The sequence below is a fragment of the Crocuta crocuta genome, unplaced genomic scaffold, assembly GCF_008692635.1.
Source record: "Crocuta crocuta isolate KB4526 unplaced genomic scaffold, BGI_CrCroc_1.0 scaffold72, whole genome shotgun sequence".
NCBI classification, from domain to species: Eukaryota; Metazoa; Chordata; class Mammalia; order Carnivora; family Hyaenidae; genus Crocuta; species Crocuta crocuta.
In genome coordinates, this window is record NW_027529427.1 from 9,824,473 (window position 1) to 9,843,488 (window position 19,016).

The following is a 19,016-nucleotide window of genomic DNA, read 5'->3' on the forward strand; positions in this document are numbered from 1 at the left end:
ACTTCCCAGAACGCCTGAAAACTCAGAATCTCCTCGTTCAGAGCGCTGGCATTTTGGCAGCGGGGAGGCGGGTTGGAAAGGTTGGGTGGGGGAGGGGGCAGAATAAGCAAGTCTCATAAGCCAAGGTCAGGTTCTCTGGGCACTCTGGCTCTAGGTGTCAGTGACCGAGAAAACTCCCCTCCTCCCCCGTTCTCTGCTCACTTTGGAAAGGGCCCAGGGCCCTCTGGTTCTGGCTCCAGCTCTGCTGTTTCTAGCTAGAGGTCTGCCCAGCAGCACTGTCTCACCAGCATGCTCCCAGACACACCTGGGAGCTTGAAGAACTTGGGGAATATTGCCCATAGTGGCCAAAGGAATCCACTCTTGCCTGAGGACTCTGGTGTGAGGCCAAAGAAGAAGTCCAGGGGAGAATTTTGACTCCTGGCTCTGCAGCTAGCTATGTGACTTCAAGAAGGTCATTTAACCTCTCTGGGCTGGTTTTCTCATCTATAACATGAAGAAGGGTTATGGTTCAAATTTCCAAGGCTACCCCTAGCTTTCCTATTTTATACTTTTTATTGTGGAGAATTTCAAACATGTAAAAAAGAGAGAGAATGGAATAATGAACTCCTGTATATGCCTCATCCAACTTCAACAATTATCTGCTTATGACAAGTCTTGCTTCATATGTATTTCCTTTTCTTCACTTCCCATTGTTTTGAAGTAAATCCTAGGCAGCATACTCCAGATTTGATATTTAATATTTATAATATCTAGTATGTAGTGCTTTATAATTTTCAAAGTGTTTTCTCTTGTATGTTTTAATTTTGACCTGAATGTCATAGCGACTTTCAGTGTGGAGCCTAAAGGAGGCTTATAGGGGAGTTAAGGATCATAATGTGGCCCTGTGAGCAAACTTTGATGTATATTCAAAAGGCAAGTTTCTAAAAATATCCAGGTCCAGGAAATAAAAATTCTAAACAGTAAAACCACACTTTAAAAGTGGCTGTTTAACTGAAAACCTATGGTTGAATATTTTGAAAAGAGAGTATCTTTTATTTATTTTGAAACTGACTTTTATATAGCAGGTTCTGTTTAAAATATTGAATCACATGGGTGGCATTGTCTTAATGGGAAAACATTTCTTGACCATTTCCCACTCATAGAACCTCTTTTTAAAACTTTCTTGACTCATTCCTGAAAGGCTACAACAACATATCTAATAAACCTAGAACCCAAAGAATCCCACCCTTACAGAAAGGACTTCACTTCCTCCAACAGGTTAAGCTTCAGGCATCCATCCCCCAGGCTCCCCTTTCCTTGTGGTGGTTGAGGGGAAGGCTTCCTCTGTGTTTAAGAAGAATTAGACACAACATTTCTATAGGTTCTGAATAAGAAATGTATAACGAATCCTATAACTGAGCGTTCCCACCAGCTCCCAGAGTCCCTCCAGTGAGCAGTTCTCCTGGGAAGTGAGACTATGACATCTTTTGGGAAAAGTCCTGGTCAGGGGTCCCAAGCCAAGACTATGTCAATGATACCAGGGCACAGAGAAAGTGTATGTGGCTTTTTTGGGAGGTTAGAACATCTGCAGCATAGCCTCCTTTGCTACATTCCTTCTGAACTAGGGAGTACCAGTTCGGATGGGAATAGGCATCCAGGAAACAAAAAGCCTGTTTCCTGGCAAATATTGACAGTTAGGGGGGAGGGGAGAATTTTGGGGGTGAGATAGACATTGCTTCTGTGTCTGCAGTCCTCTGAAAACTGCCCCCTTGTAGGCAAGCATGACTCCAGAGCACTGCTGGAATCACACTGCTGCACCGCCCTTCCCATCACAAAGTGCAGGTTTCCCCAGAGGTCGTGGGGTACATGCCTCTGAACAGCAGAGGAGACAGATGAAAAGAACTTCCTTTGGCGGTGGCTTGGGTAAAGGTGCTGGTTAAATGAGGAAGAGTTTATATAGGAAGCTTCCAGGCTCTGGTCAGGCCCTGAGCTAAACAGCTAATGCTGTTGCTGAGTGTTCTTTCTGAGAGGGCTCCTGAGTGACCTTGAGAGGAAAATGAAAAGTTAAAAATACGTTCTGAGGGGGAAATAGCTGGGGAATTCAGGACCAGTGATAGGGAATGGGTGGGACTCTTGGAGGCAGAAGTGGACCAACTGCTCCTTTTCCCTTTGGCCACCAAGGGACAAGTTGTGCTATCTGTGGCCTTTATGGTTGCAGTTTCCTCTGTCTGTGTCTTCCCTCTGTCTGAATTTCTCCCAGATAATGAACTGTGGAAGAGAATGGGGAAAATGAAGTGGGCAGTGTGCATCAGATTAAAACTCCTTAACTGTCTCTCACACTTGCCCCCAATGTTGGCTAAAGCTTAAGGGCCTTCTGACATCAGTGGGACTCTAACATTGGGAATCTACTTACCAAACATGCCCGCTATTCTTTAAGTTAGTCTATGCCATCCCTATTGCTGCTCTATCTGCAGTACCTATAATGAGCCCCCTCTCTTGAGCCACTTTCACTTACTGTTAATTTAGGTCAAGTCTTTGTTCTTACTGTTTCTGGCTTGCTATCTATTGATTCCAAATGGGCTCTAATTGAATGGCTTTGAGCAGTGATAATTCAAACAATCTTTTATAAATAACATTTCTTCTTACTTTAGTTATTCCTTTGTAACCCTGTGGAACTACTTTTTATTTGCCATCTCTGACCTACATCCTAAAATAAAGGTAATTCATTAGCCCGGCCTGACAACTAGACATAATCTGGTGTAATAATATGCTTCCTTAAAGCAACTGTGTGGCATTTGACCACAGTGGTGGTCAGGAGATGTGGACTGGTCTCAGGTTTTCATGTGGCATATACTGCTGTCTGTGTCAGTTCCTTTCCTAGATAACATGCCAGCTTTACTGTTTTATAATACTTCAAAATAACTTCTGAAGCTACAAAACTTTCTTCTACAGAGGATCCTAGTTAGCTTATCTTAGTCCTCTGGAAGCAAAACAAAAGAGAATGACTAATATTGAAATAAAAATAATGTAAGATTGATATAAGAAAAGGTTTCTTGTAGAGGAATTATAAAAGGGCTGTAAAGTTCTAGAATTTCTTTTTTGATGTTTGCAAAACGTAGGCTCCCCTCCCCAAGGAAGAAGAGAGTAGGTGGCACAGATTTCCCATTTGCTCTGCCTTTCAAGAGCCGATGCTTCAAGCGAACTGAGCAGTTGGTGGGACCTGCCCTAAAATTTCCTGCCTCTTGTTCACAAATGCTCCTAAGCCCAACTGAAATGATCATGTTGGCATGTCTAAATTCGTCAACGTCTTGGCAAATATTCCTCTTCCAGGAAACCAAGCCTGAGTTGTTTTTTTCTCCTTTGAACTCCCATTGTTTCTTAGGCATTGGCTACTCTCTTGTTAAATAGATTATAAGACCCCCTCAGGGTAGAGTTTTCATTCTAATCATCCATATATTTATTGAGAACCCAGTACATTCAAGCACTGTGCTTGATGCTGGGGATGCAGTGCATAAACAAGGGTTCCTTGCCCTCATAGAACTTACTGTCTCTGCTAGGAAAGTCAGAGAACTGAATAAGCAACTATAATGTGGTATGATAAATGCAAGGATAGGGAAGAAGAGGGTTGCAGGAGCACATAGTAGGGGCCCTGTGCTGCTTTGTGGTTTTCCAGATTTCCTGTAAGAAGTGACATTTAATGAATATGATGAGTAGGACATAGCTCAGTACCTTTTGACACCTTTTTGTACATAACAACACAATAAATATTTGTTGTAGGAATGGTCAGAGTGGGTAACTTTTGTAGTTATCCCAGTGGTAGATCTGTGTAAGGGTGTGTCATACTTTTCTTGAGGAAAGGAACTCCTCTATTAGGTCTCTCTGTCTCCCTCATTTTCACCCCCTGGATTGTAGGCAGAAAGGTCCAGTAGCACATAGGGGACCCTCTTTCCCTCACAGCATACCTGGGGCTCAGAAGCGGTCTGAGCTTTATAAGCCCAGATTCAAAATTGAACTGAGAGAGAGAAATAGTGTGTGAGAGAAAGCATGAGTTCTGGTTGGCTAGAGAGGGGAATCTGAAATCTGAGTTTGGAGCAAATGTATGACTTAAATATCCTCTGCTAGGTCAGCTTACTCTGCACCTCAACCCACTCCCTCCCCTTGCACACACCAGCCCTGAGAAACAGCTTGCTGGTTCTATCAGAGAAGGGTGACCCATTTTCAAAGAGGCTACCACCATAAGCCATTCTCAGTTTCTCTCTCACTGGAGCTTTCTTATGTTTGGAGTTTTGCTATACAAGCTTGGCCTTGCTATGCACTATCAGGCTTGCATTGATGTAGATGTGGGCACACCCAGGGCCCTGGAAGTTCACAGTGCAAGTGAGGCAGAGGTTGTGTAGTGTAAAGGAAACAACTCAGCTAAGGTCAGAAGACCTGGATTCCAGTCTGGGCTCTTGCTAAAGAACTGTGAAATCTTGAATCTGTCCCTTTACCTTTCAGAGCCTCTGAAAATTTTAATTTGTGAAATGGGGAGGGAATCCTATTTGGTGATCCACAAGGCCAGTCTAATTCTAGTATCCTAAACATTTGGAGTTGGCATAACACCCCTGGTTATGCCAGGTAGATGACCTTTCTTGGGCATGATGGGTGGCCTTGGGAGGCCACTCTGGGTCCACTGGGTATTTATCTATGTGGAACTTCTAGGCAGGAAGATGGGAATTGTGCTCAGGTAGAGTGGCTGGAGAAGGCTAACTCAGTGTTCTGACAAATGAGGTTCTTAGTAAATATTAGTTGAATAAGTGACTAAGTGAAGTGGGACAGGAAGAGCCTGAGATCTTCAGGGTAAGGTAGTTATGGTGAGTGGAGTCCTTACTCCCATTCTTCCTCAGTTCCTTTCTTTCATTATTTTCTTTTTAGTATGAAAAATTTCAAACCTCTTCAATAGCATTATAATGGAGCTATGCATCTATCAGCTAGATTTAATAATAATAATAATTTTTGTCATATTTACTTTACCTGCTATATTTATTAAAGTATGTTAAAGTAAAATACAGACTCCATGACATTTCAAATGCTTTAGAAATGACTCTAAAAATAAGTACATTATCATAGTTAACTGCACTTTCATTATCATGCTTAACAAAATTAATCAATTTCTGTATTTGTCCCCCAAATAATTTTGATTTGTTCAAAACAGAATTCAGTCAAAGTGCACATACTACATGTGAATGTTGTGTTTCTTAAGTTTCTTTTGATGTGGAACAAAGATATGATCTCTCCTATCATCCTTATTTTTCATGAACTGTAAAGATTGGATCAGTTGTCCTATAGAATGCTTCACCTTCTGGATTTATTTTATTGTTTTCTCCTGATGTCACTTAACTTATCACTCTGATTCTTGTGTTTTCTAAAATGTGGAAACTAAGTCTAAAATGTTCAATAGGTTAAGGCTGAATATTTTTGACAAGAATCCCTCATGGGTGGTGGTGTGTACGTCATGTTGCATCACATCAGGAGGTCTATAATGTCTGGTTTTCTCACCATTGGTAGTGATAAGAGTGATCCCAGCGTTAGGCTGTAACTGTTGCAGTTCCTTTCCCCCCTTAACTTGTAAGTAGCAGTGATTCTTTGGAGCTATGTGAATATCCATTTCTTTTCCAATCAACCTTTCACTTAATGGTGTTGGCATCCTTGTCCAAATCAATTATGTAACTAGGAACTGTAATGTGGCAACATTTCTTAATATAATATTCCTTTTACATTGATTAGCTGAGATTCTTTAGTTTTCCTTCATCAATGGGGCTGTTTGAATGGGCACAAATGAGTTTTATTTCTGTTTTCCTTTTGCAATAACACTAAGACTTGTGGACTTAAAAAAAAAATGCTTATCTGGGGCGCCTGGGTGGCTCAGTTGGTTGAGCATCCGACTTCGGCTCAGGTCATGATCTCACAGTTCGTGGGTTTGAGCCCTGCATCGGGTTCTGTACTGACAGCTCGCTCAGAGCCTGGAGCCTGCTTCACATTCTGTGTCTCCCTCTCTCTCACGCTGCTCCCCTGCTCACGCTGCCTCTCTCTCTCTCTCTCAGAAATAAATAAAACATTAAAAAAGTTTTAAAAATGTTTATTTATTTCTCTTGTGTGTGAGAGAAAGTGAGCCAGGGAGGTGTAGAGAGAGAGGAAGAGAGAATCCCAAGCAGGCTCTGCACTGCTAGCAGAGCCTGACATGGGACTGGATCTCATGAACCATGAGATCATAACCTGAGCCAAAATCCAGTCAGACACTTAACTGACTAAGCCACCCAGGCACCCCAAGGAAGTGGATTTTTACATATACACCCTGTTTCAATCAAGTACCATTATTATTATTTTTTTTAATGTTTTATTTATTTCTGAGAGAGAGAGACAGCACGAGCAGGGGAGGGTCAGAGAGAGAGAGGGAGACACAGCTTGAAACAGGCTCCAGGCTCTGAGCTAGCTGTCAGCACAGAGCCCGATGGGGGGCTCAAACCCATGAACAGTGAGATCACGACCTGAGCCGAAGTCAGATGCTTAACCAACTGAGCCACCCAGGTGCCCCACCATTATTCTTTTTGATGCTCATATTGTTCATCTTTGGCAGTGAGAGCCTCTTCAAGTTGACTTCTGAGATCTTTTGACATCCCCCTAGTCTGTTAGCTTCTGTGCTTTCAGGCATAATACAGTGCTCTGGGCTGAACTTGTACATTGCTTGCCCCAGACCTAGACTTCTTTTTTCCCAGGAGTTCTGGTTCCTGTTAGTGGAGAATGACATTGGGGGATTTTCCTTTTCTCTTGACTGGTGTAGCCACTTTTGGGTTTGGGAAGTCTATCAGTTATTTCAGAGTCTATTTTATATTTCTAATTATTCTTGTAAATTAGCTTAATAGGAAAAAGGGCTGTTCCTAAGGTGCATGTGCCTGCGCGAGATTTTGTGAAGACTGGCATATTTATTGTGTCTGTGATATTAAAAGAGATCAAAAGAGGCTGATATCATTGATATTACCGTATTGGTAATTATCTGCTCCCAAAGAACCTTTACTCTTCCTCCTATGACCTTTGATATTTCTGAAATATCCCTTCATTCTTGCTGGAAAAGCCCAGGGTATTCAGAAGGGAAGGCTGACTAGAGAGCAGACAGCATTACAGATAGGTCTGGAAGATAGTTGGAGTATAGTGCTGTTTGGGGCTGGGGGGCAAGGTTCAGAAGGCTGAGGGTCAGAGCCACAGAGAATGCTGTCACATGATACACAGGATCAGACTCCTTTTAGGCCTCTCCAATGTCCCCTCAACTTTAGATGCCTCCTTAGGAAGCCATGTCTTCATGGATGTGAAAGATGTGGACTGACTGATAATACACTGGTTGTGGGGTGGTTCCTGGGTATAGAGTACTTTTCTTAGGTCTGAATTGAGATCTAGATTGAAGGCAGAAAATAGAGCTCACAGTAAAGGTGAGTGGAATGGGATCTAAAGTCTCTAACTTTCTACGTGTGCCTCTTCTGAGTGGAGAATAAAGCTACAAGGCAGTATCATAATGATAATAGTAAAGGCAAAAACAATAATAATCATGGCTAACTTATTTTCAGATGAGGGGAAATTAAGTAACTCAGCCAAGTTCATATAGCACAGCAGGTAAATTGTGAAGGCAAAATTCAGACCCTGTGGTGTGGACAACTTTGTGAGTGAAGCCTTTCTCTGACTACCAGACTCATGGAAATATAGCTGGGTTGTAGTCCCAGATAGGGCTATGTCCAGTTTGGCTGCTGTGAACATCTGTGCTCTGTGCTCCCTAAGGCAAGGGCATAGAGACCGGTGTAGGGTAGGGAAACAGTTCTAAAATTGAATTAGGGAGAAATGGGTCCTGACACCTCTGGATTTTTGAGGTGTTACTTATGGCAGCTGTGCTGCTCCCATGCCCAGAGAACCTCCAAGTTCCCTTTGACTCCATATGTTTCAACGCCCAGCCACACTCTCTGGAGGCTCTGCTCCTGCTTGGGTTACTCAGTGCTAGAAAATGCCAGGTTGGGTCATGGATAAGAATAGAAACCCACAGACCAAGCACATGCTTCCATGCTGGGCTCTGGCAGGCATCATGGGCACAGAGCCACTTTGTTCTGGCCACTGCTTCCTCCCAGGTGGGATATATGGAGGTGATGAGACCATGCCTCCTAGTAAAACCCCATAGTCAATTTCTTTACACAAACACATGAAATATGTGAAATATGAAAATATTCATTCTCTCTCTGTTCTCTCTCTTTCTCACTCTCTGTCTCTCTCTGTCAGTCTCTCTCTCTCTCTCTCTCTCTCTCTCACACACACACACACACACACACACACACACACACACACACACACCGTCATCCTCAACTATTAGTACTAGGACAAATCAAGTAATGGTGGCTTCACAACAGCGTAATAAGAGATAAAGACCTTCTAAAGGTCAGCTTTAATATGTGGCCTGACATAGACAAGGGAGTAGGTTATGGTGAATACAAAGAAAATTTTCAACTTCTCAGAGTTCAGGAAGAGCCTAATTTATACACTCCCAATCCTTCCTTGCTGATGTAATAATCCTTTCTTCATCTTACATTTATAACCAGAACACTAAAGACACAATACCTACTTACAAAGTATATTCCTTCCATGAGTATTATCTGCTTTATGATATTCTGAGACTCTGTGTGTGTGTGTGTGTGTGTGTGTGTGTGTGTGTGTGTGTGTAAGCAAGAGAGGGAGGGAGGGAGAGGGAGAGAAGATAAAGAGAGAAGATGTTGCCTAGGAAGATTAGGGTCTAGGCATGAATATGAATGCTGTCACTGTTTATGGTAGTGAATTTATGGACAGCTTCTGCTGTTATCATTGGTTCATCCTTAGGAATTTTGTGGTTTGGAATTAGCCTCTTGTTTTATCAGTATAGCTGCCCTTTTTCCTTTTATTGGCACAAAGGAAAACCCTGGAAAACAACCTTTAGAGCAAATACCAAAACTGTGATTCTTCCTTAGAGCCAAATCTCAGTCCAGATGCAGTGGTGCCCAGACTTGATACCTCAGACCCCTCCTGGTTCTAGATGACATGGTTGGAGGGTTGGAGATCCTGTGAATTGAATGCCTGGGAGAAACAAGTCCTCAGATGTGCAGGATATAGCACAAGGGCATGACCAAGGCCTGGGACTCTCTGACCTTGATTCTGCACTCTCCCTACAGCGGGAGTGCATATCAGTCCACGTGGGTCAAGCAGGAGTTCAGATTGGCAATGCCTGCTGGGAGCTCTTCTGCCTGGAACATGGCATCCAGGCGGATGGCACCTTTGGTGTCCAGGCCAGCAAGATCAACGACGATGACTCATTCACCACCTTTTTCAGTGAGACTGGCAATGGGAAACATGTGCCTCGGGCTGTCATGGTAGATCTGGAGCCTACTGTTGTTGGTGAGTATGGGGTAGGATCCTTTCCACAGAAAACGACATGAAGCTGCAGAGGCTTTGGTTCATGGTAGCTAAGGAAGCAGAATCTCTAATTGCAAGATAGGAGTGGCTCAACTAGAACTTCCCCACCACACATGACTTCTGTTACCTCCTTGAAATCTCCACAGTCTTCTGGAGTCTCACAATAGCAATCACCGATCCCTGCTCCCCCATTACAGCTCTAACCTACGCAGAACAAAATACCCGGTATTTAATCCCCTTAAACATGCTGAGAAAGATCAAAATTGTCAAGATTCTTTACTATAAACCAAGAGCAAAAAATACAAATAATTTTAGAAATTATAAGAAGTCTCCAAATAGTCAATTTCCCAAAGTATAGGTTTCTGATTCTACTGTAATTACAGTCTTTTCTCACGGGTGAGGTGTAACTTTGCAGTATTGTGCACACAGAATACAACAGAAGACATATTTTCTTACAGCCAGAAGTTGCTGTAGTTCTAGAATGAACCTCTTCTGGATCTTAGAACACAAGAATTCTGACATGTTTTAGAGCAGGATTCTTGGTGCTTCACCTTTCCCCTTAATCTCTCTCTGCCCCACCATACTTCTCCTGGGTCTGACTCCTGAGTCAATCCTCAGCTCAACATCAGGATTTCCTCAGCTTCAAGGCTGGCTCACCAAGCAAGGGATGGGTAAGTTTCACAGAGATATCTGGGCAAATGTCTGTAATGCCTGAATACTAATTTCTAGGGACAACAGACTAAAGGTATAGAACCCTTGGATACTTTGTACAAATACAAAATGTGCAGATTACCCTCCCAGGCTTCTGTGCAAATGGGTTATTTCCCTGGGAGGGTGGAGTAGAGGAACTATGAATAAAAGCTCCATGCAGTTGGGGCTTGATACATCTTCGTCAGACATATGTCCACTTTGTGTAGACCCTTGGAGGTGAGCTGAATAGTCACCCTCTCTAGGACTCCTACTCTTCTAGAACCCGGAGCATAGCTCTGCTTCAGTGTCATTCTAAAATATCTCTAATGCCTGACATATATTAAGTTAGGGGTGGGACAATTGCTGGGAGAGGAGATCACCGTGAATCTTTCTCTGTATCCCTGGAACATTTTGAGAGAGAGAGAGAGAGAATCAGAGAGAGAGAGAGAATCGTAAGCAGGCTCCACACTTAGTGCAGAGCCCCAACATGAGCTGAAATTAAGAGTCGGATGCTCAACTGATTGAGCCACCCAAGCATCCCTCCTTAGGACATTTTAATGCACATGAAATTGGGTTCAGGTTTTGGATAACCTTGCAGCATCAAAGAAAACATACAAGAGAAGACTTGAAAGGTCAAAGTGGAGGGAAGGAGGGGCAATCAACTTTGGTGTTTCACAAACGTTGTGAATCTAAGACTTTCAAAACTTCCAGCCAGAAGAGCAGTTGCCTTCTCTTTGCCTGCTTGAGTCATAGACTTCTGGTTCTATTAGTGCCTATGTTACCCTGGCATTCTTTTAAGCTTTTGCAGATTTATTATCGGGTTGTCTGGTTTTACCTCAGTAGAGTTTTATAGGTAACGGAAATGCAGACCCAGAAAAGTGTTGTATGTTATTTAATGGGGAAGGATGTATCTCTTCTAGAAACAAGGTTGGAAGAGCTGATAGTTTCCATCTCTTGGTAGATGAGGTTCGGGCAGGAACCTACCGCCAGCTCTTCCATCCAGAGCAGCTGATCACAGGGAAGGAGGATGCAGCTAACAATTATGCCCGGGGCCACTACACAGTGGGCAAGGAGAGCATTGACCTGGTGCTGGATCGCATACGGAAGCTGGTAAGTATTAACAAAGGTGGGGAACTGGTAAGTCAAGCTAAGATGGATAGGTCTAAGCCTGACAAGGATTAGTGGAGGCCTATCCCCTGGCTACAGGATAGAGCTCCTAAGATTTGGGAATTTCTTCTTATGCTCTCTATAAGAAGCATTCACAGGGATGATGCCCTTCCTCCTCCTGGACATCATGGACTACCTTGTAGGCTGATGCCCTAATAATTCTTATTGATGCTCTATGATAGTATCTGGGGGAAATTCTAAATATAAAGAAGGCTTGCTGTTTGCTTGTTGGAAGCATAGGTTAACAAAAAAATTAACTTGGAAGAGAAGAGGAAGAGATCATTGATACATTTGAGCACTTACAAATGCCAGTTAAATACATTCCTTCACTTAATTCCCTTAATGATACAAAGGAAGTCACTTCCCTGTACTTTACAGATGAAGAAATTGAGGGCCAGGTGGTTTAATAATTTAGCCTGGGTGACACAACTAGGATTTGAATCAGGTTGGCTTGAATAGAAAGCTTTGTGTTGTGGGGTGGGTCACTTTTTCTATTTGAGCTTTCATTTCCTTATCTTTACAATGGAAATGTTTGGACTTGATTAGTGGTTCTGGAGAGCTAAGGATACCAAATTTTTGTATATATTCACTTTTTCTATTTAGTGGAGGGCTCACAGGGTTGTCTATCTCAAAGCTGTCTATGGGCGTCAAAAATTCAGAACCAGTATCATAGGTCATACCCAATGGGAAAATTCTAAGACTATGAATTCACTTAGTTATTTTTTTCATGATTAAATTTAGGTTTATTTATTTCTTTTATTTTTTATTTTTTAATATAATTTATTGTCAAGTTGACTAACATACAGTGTATACAGTGTGCTCTTGGTTTTGTGGGTAGATTGCCGTGATTCATAACTTACATACAACACCCAGGGCTCATCCCAAGTGCCCTCCTCAATGGCCAGCATCCATTTTCCCCTTGCTCCCAGCCCCCCATCAACCCTCAGTTTGTTCTCTGTATTTAAGAGTCTCTTATGGTTTGCCTCCCTCTCTCTCTGTTTGTAACTGCTTTTTTCCCATTCCTTTCCTCCATGGTCTTCTGTTAAGTTTCTCAAGTAGCATATATAAGTGAAAACATATGATATCTGTCTTTCTCTGACTGACTTGTTTCACTTAGCATAATACCCTCCAGTTCCATCCATGTTACTGCAAATGTCAGGATTTCACTCTTTCTCATTGCCAAATAGTATTCCATTGTATATATAAACCACACTTTTATCTTCTTTTTTTTTCTTTCATTGTTTATTGTCAAGTTGGTTTCCATATAACACCCAGTGCTCATCCCCACAAGTGCCCTCCTCCATGCCCATCACCCCCCTTCCCCTCTCCCCCACTCCCATCAGCCCTCAGCTTGTTCTCGGTATTCAAGAGTCTCTCATGGTTTGCCTCCCTCCCTCTCCCCAACTATTTTTTCCCCTTTTCCTCCCCTATCGTCCTCTGTTAAGTTTCTCCTGATCCACTTATAAGTGAAACATATGGTATCTGTCTTTCTCTGACTTATTTCGCTCAGCGTAACAGCCTTGAGTTCCATCCATGCTGCTAAAAATGGCCAGATTTCATTCTTTGTCATTGCCATGTAGTATTCCGTTGTACAGATAAACCACATCTTCTTGATCCATTTGTCAGCTGATGGACATTTAGGCTTTTTCCAAGATTTGGTTATTGCTGAAAGTGCTGCTATGAAATGTGCCCCTATGCATCAACACTCCTGTATCCCTTGGGTAAATTCCTAGCAGTGCTACTGCTGGGTCATAGGGGAGTTCTAGTGTTAATTTTTTGAGGAACCTCCACACTGTTTTCCAGAGGGGCTGCACCAGTTTACATTCCCGCCAACAGTGTAGGAGGGTGCCCGTTTCTCCACATCCTCACCAGCATCTAGAGTCTTCTGAGTTGTTCATTTTAGCCAGTCTGACCAGCGGGAGGTGGTATTTCAGTGTGGTTTTGATCTGCATTTCCCTGGTGATGAGGGATCCTGAGCATTGTTTCATGTGTCTGTTGGCCACCTGGATGTCCTCTTTAGAGAAGTGTCTTTTCATGTCTTCTGTCCATTTCTTCACTGGATTATTTGTTTTTCGGGTGTGGAGTTTGGTGAGTTCCTTATAGATTTTGGATTCTAGCCCTTTATCTGATATGTCATTTGCAACTATCTTTTCCCATTCTGTCGGTTGCCTATTAGTTTTATTGACTGTCTCAACATCTTTATCCATTCATCATTTGATGGACATTTAGGTTCTTTTCATTATTTGGCTATTGTTGAAAGTGCTGCTATAAACATTGGGGTACACGTGCCCCTATGAATCAGCACTCCTGTATCCTTTGGATAAATTCCCATTAGTGCTATTCTTGGGTCATAGGGTAGCTCTATTTTTAACTTTATGAGGAATCTCCACACTGTTTTCCAAAGCGGCTGCACCAGTTTGCATTCCCACCAACAGTGCAAGAGAGTTCCCATTTCTCCACATCCTCATCAGCATCTGTTGTTTCCCAATTTGTTAATTTTAGCCACTCTGACCAGTGTGAAGTGGTATCTCAGTGTGGTTTTGATTTGTATTTCCCTGAATAAAGAGTGATGTTGAGCATCTTTTCGTGTGTTTGTTGGCCATCTGGATGTTTTCTTTGGAAAAGTGTCTTAAATTCCCTTAGTTCTGGTAAGAGCTAACATTGAGTACTTACTACATGTCCTTGCTCAGCATATTATGCTATCTAATAATCACAATAATTTTGTGAAATGAATATTTTTTATTGCCCTACTTTAGTCAGGAAGAAGCAGAAGTCTGGAGGGGTTCCATAACTTGCTTAAGTTTTTACAACTGGGAAATGGTAAAATTGATATTAAAACTCAGGTTCTCTGATTCCATTTATATTTCTGAAATTGATACCTAGAGCCAGTTTTCAAGGCTGGGCTGAAATATATAGTCAGCAGTTCCCACAAAACCAATGACAAGGGCAAGGAAAATGGATAAGGAGTTGGAGCTTTCAAAGGGTACAGTTATTAATCACTGTCATTCTGAAACTCTTATTCCTGGTTCAACCAAGCCACTGGGCTAGAAACTTCCACGTACCTAGTAGCAAGCACATGTTCAGTTTGCCACCCTATATACTTTAGCTAGTCCTCTCCAGATCAATCCATCTCCTTTTATCTTACTTGTTCAAGGCTGTTTTGATTTTATCTACATAAAAATGTTGAGGAATGGAGTGGGGCAGACAGAGAGGATTGCCTGCCTTTGTTCACATGAGGGTATTCTCATTAACTTGTCTTCTGGTTTCTTCCCATTCTCTACTCTTCTCCAGACAGATGCCTGTTCTGGCTTGCAGGGCTTCCTGATCTTCCACAGTTTTGGTGGGGGCACTGGCTCTGGCTTCACTTCTCTGCTGATGGAACGCCTCTCCCTGGATTATGGCAAGAAATCCAAGCTAGAGTTTGCTATCTATCCAGCCCCTCAGGTCTCCACTGCAGTGGTGGAGCCCTACAACTCCATTCTGACCACGCATACCACACTGGAACATTCAGATTGTGCATTCATGGTGGATAATGAAGCCATCTATGACATCTGCCGCAGAAACTTAGACATTGAGCGCCCTACCTATACCAACCTCAACCGCCTCATCAGCCAGATTGTGTCCTCCATCACTGCCTCTCTCCGCTTCGATGGGGCCCTCAATGTGGACCTTACTGAGTTCCAGACCAATCTGGTACCCTACCCCCGTATCCACTTCCCACTGGTCACTTACGCACCCATCATATCTGCTGAGAAAGCCTATCATGAACAACTCTCTGTGGCTGAGATAACCAGCTCCTGCTTTGAACCCAACAGCCAGATGGTGAAGTGTGACCCAAGACATGGCAAGTACATGGCCTGCTGCATGCTCTATCGGGGGGACGTCGTGCCTAAGGATGTGAATGTTGCTATTGCTGCCATCAAGACCAAGAGGACTATCCAGTTTGTAGACTGGTGTCCCACAGGCTTCAAGGTGAGTGCTGAGGACTTAGGGAGGAGATAGACAATTAGAGAAGCAGAAGGAGGTTACCAAGGATGGGGAAGGAAGATGTATAAATTCCAGGGTCTTAGGCATACAATTCCATGAGATCTTTAGGCTTCATGGGATGATATGGGGAAAGGGGCTTAAGACAAAGGTCACATTAAGTTCATTCATTCATTCATACGTTTTTGGTAAGGAGAGACTATTTGAAAGGATTATTAAAAGAGAGAGGAGGACAATTGCAATACTCAGAGAAGTACTACTACAGTAGGGAAAAGGCTTCTACTGCTCCTATCCTGACATCTGCAAGCATTTCAAAGGTCAGAAAGAAAAGAGTTATTCTTTAATGGGGAGGAGTGTACAGGCTAGAAAGAAACCATGTGGGTAAGTGGGATGAACAAGATGAATGGGTAGAGGTAGCTGTAATCTGACAATAGATCAGAGAATGGAATTAACCAAATTATTCAAACTACCAGAGAGGTATAACCCCTTCCTTTAACAAAAGATGTGTTTCTCTCCCAATTTAGCTTGAAAAATTAAGTATTACCCTGTAAGTCTTAACTCAGTGAAGATAAAATATTTTATGGTTATTACAGGATTGTGAATCACTTATTTTGTGAGCCCTTGACATTTCCTGTTAATTAGAAGTAAGCAGAAGCTGAGGAAGCCTGTTGTAGAGTCTGGAAAATGCCAGACTCAGGGTTAGTAGGGAGATACAACAGCCAGGGAAGACCCATGGAGCTCAGGACTAGTGAATGTTGAATGTTAGAGGGAACTTCTTTGAGTCGCACAGGCAAGGCATGCAGCTGGTTTAGTGCATGTGAACTGCTTGACCACTTTGTCCTGTGTTTCCACGGTCTTTAATCAGATTCCTGTATCAAAATAATTATATCATTTACATTAATATTCATTAGTAACCCCCAGTCATGCCTTTAATAATTCAGGTTTACTCAGCACCAGGGGTTGACGTACCAGTTGGCAGAGATAAGAGATGAGCATTCTGTTTTTTTCTGGTGGGACTTACCAAAAACAAGTCACCATATACCAGTCTCTTGACTGACCTATTCGCATATGAGGCTTTGACCTAGCTAATCTCCTTTGGTAGCATTCTTCCTCACTGCTATACCCTTAGCTACATACACAATCTTTTTCCCTAGACCACACCTATTTTTTTTTTTAATACTATTGCTTACATTTTTAAAAAATATTTATTTTGAGAGAGAGAGTGTGCATTCTCGCCTGAGTCAGGAAGGGACAGAGAGAAGGAAAGAGAATACCAAACAGGCTCCATGCTGTCAGTACAGCTTGATCTCATATCATGACCTGAGCCAAAACCAAGAAAGAGTCAGATGCCTAACCGACTGAGCAACCCATGTGCCCCAAAACTACACCTATTTTTATGGGTCATTTCCGCTCATTCTGTGAAAACAGTCAAAACCTTCCAGGGGCGCCTGGGTGACTCAGTCGGTTAAGCGTCTGACTTCGGCTCAGGTCATGATCGAGCCCCGCATTGGGCTCTGTGCTGACAGCTCAGAACCTGGAGCCTGTTTCAGATTCTATGTCTCCCTCTCTCTCTGACCCTCCCCTGCTCACGCTCTCTCTCGTTCTCTCAGAAATAAATAAAACATTTAAAAAAAAATTTTAAAAAGACTTCCAAAATATGGAGTTCTTTTTAAAAAATTTAAATGGAAATAAATGACAAACCAAGCTAGTAGGAAAGTGAATAGGAAGAAAGAATAAAAATGAGATATGAGAGTGGTGGGGAAGTTAACAGAAAGGAGATGCCCCTCATTCTATCTCTTATTTTAAGCTTCTGTTTGGGAATTATGTCCAAAAATATAGGTAGTGCTAGCATCTTTAGCTGCCTCTCAGAAAAGCATATGCTTGTTGAACTTCATTCTCTTGCATTCTCCCCAAGGGTGTTTGTCCTTATTTGAATCAGTTGAAGGGATAATTACTGTTTGAGAGAGGAGAGTGGGCCTCAGACACAAAGTTTTTTCTGGTCAGGGTCAGATCTAGCAAAATATGTGATGCAGTAAAGTTATATTCATTGCCCTTCCCCTGCTCATTTTTTGGCCCTTTGCCTTGCCTTAGCATTACCTCCACCATGAAGATGTAACTTTTGTTTAAGAGGAAGGATGATAGATGATTCTAAATTCATTTAATGGGTTACCACCTTAGCTATAATATAGTCTGCTGCAACTCCCACCTACATCTCTCAAGAGGACATACATTTTAAAGCTATGAATTTAAGAGGCTGACAATTAAGGCATGATGATCTGGGTAGGAGAGGTATTTTTTGGATAGTACTGTGGTTCTTAGTGTCCCATGAATATTTTCACAGTTTGTTACCTTAGACTTCTTCCAGTTTTCTACAGTCTCTGAGATTGGCTTTGGTTTGGTATATGTGCGTGGGGAGAAGGGAGATTTCTCAGATAGTACCCCTAATATCAGATTGGGCTAGGGTTACCTTAGATGGCCCTGCCATGCTACCAGATATTGGGAAGTAGCCTCGTCCAGGCAAGGGTTTTAATGAACTTTCTTTGATTGAAATCCTTGTTTTTATTCTAACAAGCCTATTCCCCTGAGATATGAGGACTGATTAACACTAACACTATCCCCAAGACCTTTTGGATTTTTAAATCTATTGCTTGGAATATCTCCATGATCTTTTAATTTTTATTTATTTATTTTTTATTTTAGAGAGAGAGAAAAAGACAGTGTGAAATGGGGAGGGGACAGAGGGAGAGAGAATTTTAAGCAGGCTCAGCATGGAGCCCATTGCAGGTCTCAATCCCACAACTGGGATCGTGAACCAAGCCAAATCAAGAGTCAGACCTGAGCCACCCAGGCGTCTCACCTCCATGATCTTTTAAACAGCCCTTTACCCTTGGCAGAGAAACTTCCCTTAAATTGTTGAAAACTTTAGATGACCATGTGTAAAAGAATAAACTTCAAGTCTAGAAATTAATTTGCCTCTGAAAGGGGATCTATTTCCCTTTTCAAGATAAACATGTATTGTACACCCCTATTAATAATGATCCCATTCATTACCCTCATTTGTCTCCTTGAATCTCCACACTACATTTCTACCTAATACCATCCCTCTTCTCCTCTTCTTTCATAGTCTTTATTTTTTCCCAAGTTTTTATTTAAATTCCAGGTAGTCTTTTGCAGTTTTTAGATTTCACTGCCCTTCCTCTTAAATTTGCCTGTACCCAATTCCACTCACTTTTGATTTCTCTTCAACACTGATTCTCTGTTTTTGCAACCTTTTGATTTTCTCTTTTCACATCCAGGCCTGCTCCCATCCCCACACCCATGACTGTGTCTTGCTACCACATCATGTTACCAAGATAACCCCATTTTGAATTATCCTTCGGCTGTTTTGCATCTTCTTTTGTTGTCCCTCCTCTTTCTCTGTTCCTTAGGTGGGCATCAACTATCAGCCACCCACTGTGGTGCCAGGAGGGGACCTGGCCAAAGTCCAGCGGGCTGTTTGCATGCTGAGCAACACCACAGCAATTGCGGAGGCCTGGGCCCGCCTGGACCACAAGTTTGACCTCATGTATGCCAAGCGGGCCTTTGTACATTGGTATGTTGGAGAGGGAATGGAAGAAGGAGAATTTTCAGAGGCCAGGGAGGACCTGGCTGCTCTGGAGAAGGATTATGAAGAAGTGGGGACCGATTCATTTGAAGAAGAAAATGAAGGGGAGGAGTTTTAAATACACACATTCCCCTTG

At 42.4% G+C, this 19,016-nt stretch overlaps 1 protein-coding gene across 1 annotated transcript in view; it reads left to right on the forward strand.

Annotated features, from left to right (window-relative positions):
* The window catches only part of TUBA8 (tubulin alpha 8), a 19,949-nt gene extending 933 nt beyond the window's left edge, over positions 1-19,016 (forward strand). Inside the window, exons 2-5 of the mRNA XM_077759281.1 lie at positions 9,195-9,417; positions 11,087-11,235; positions 14,584-15,264; positions 18,705-19,016. Coding sequence (XP_077615407.1) covers positions 9,195-9,417; positions 11,087-11,235; positions 14,584-15,264; positions 18,705-18,998 — 1,347 coding nt within the window. The 3' untranslated portion in view covers positions 18,999-19,016. The remainder of the gene's footprint in view (positions 1-9,194; positions 9,418-11,086; positions 11,236-14,583; positions 15,265-18,704) is intronic.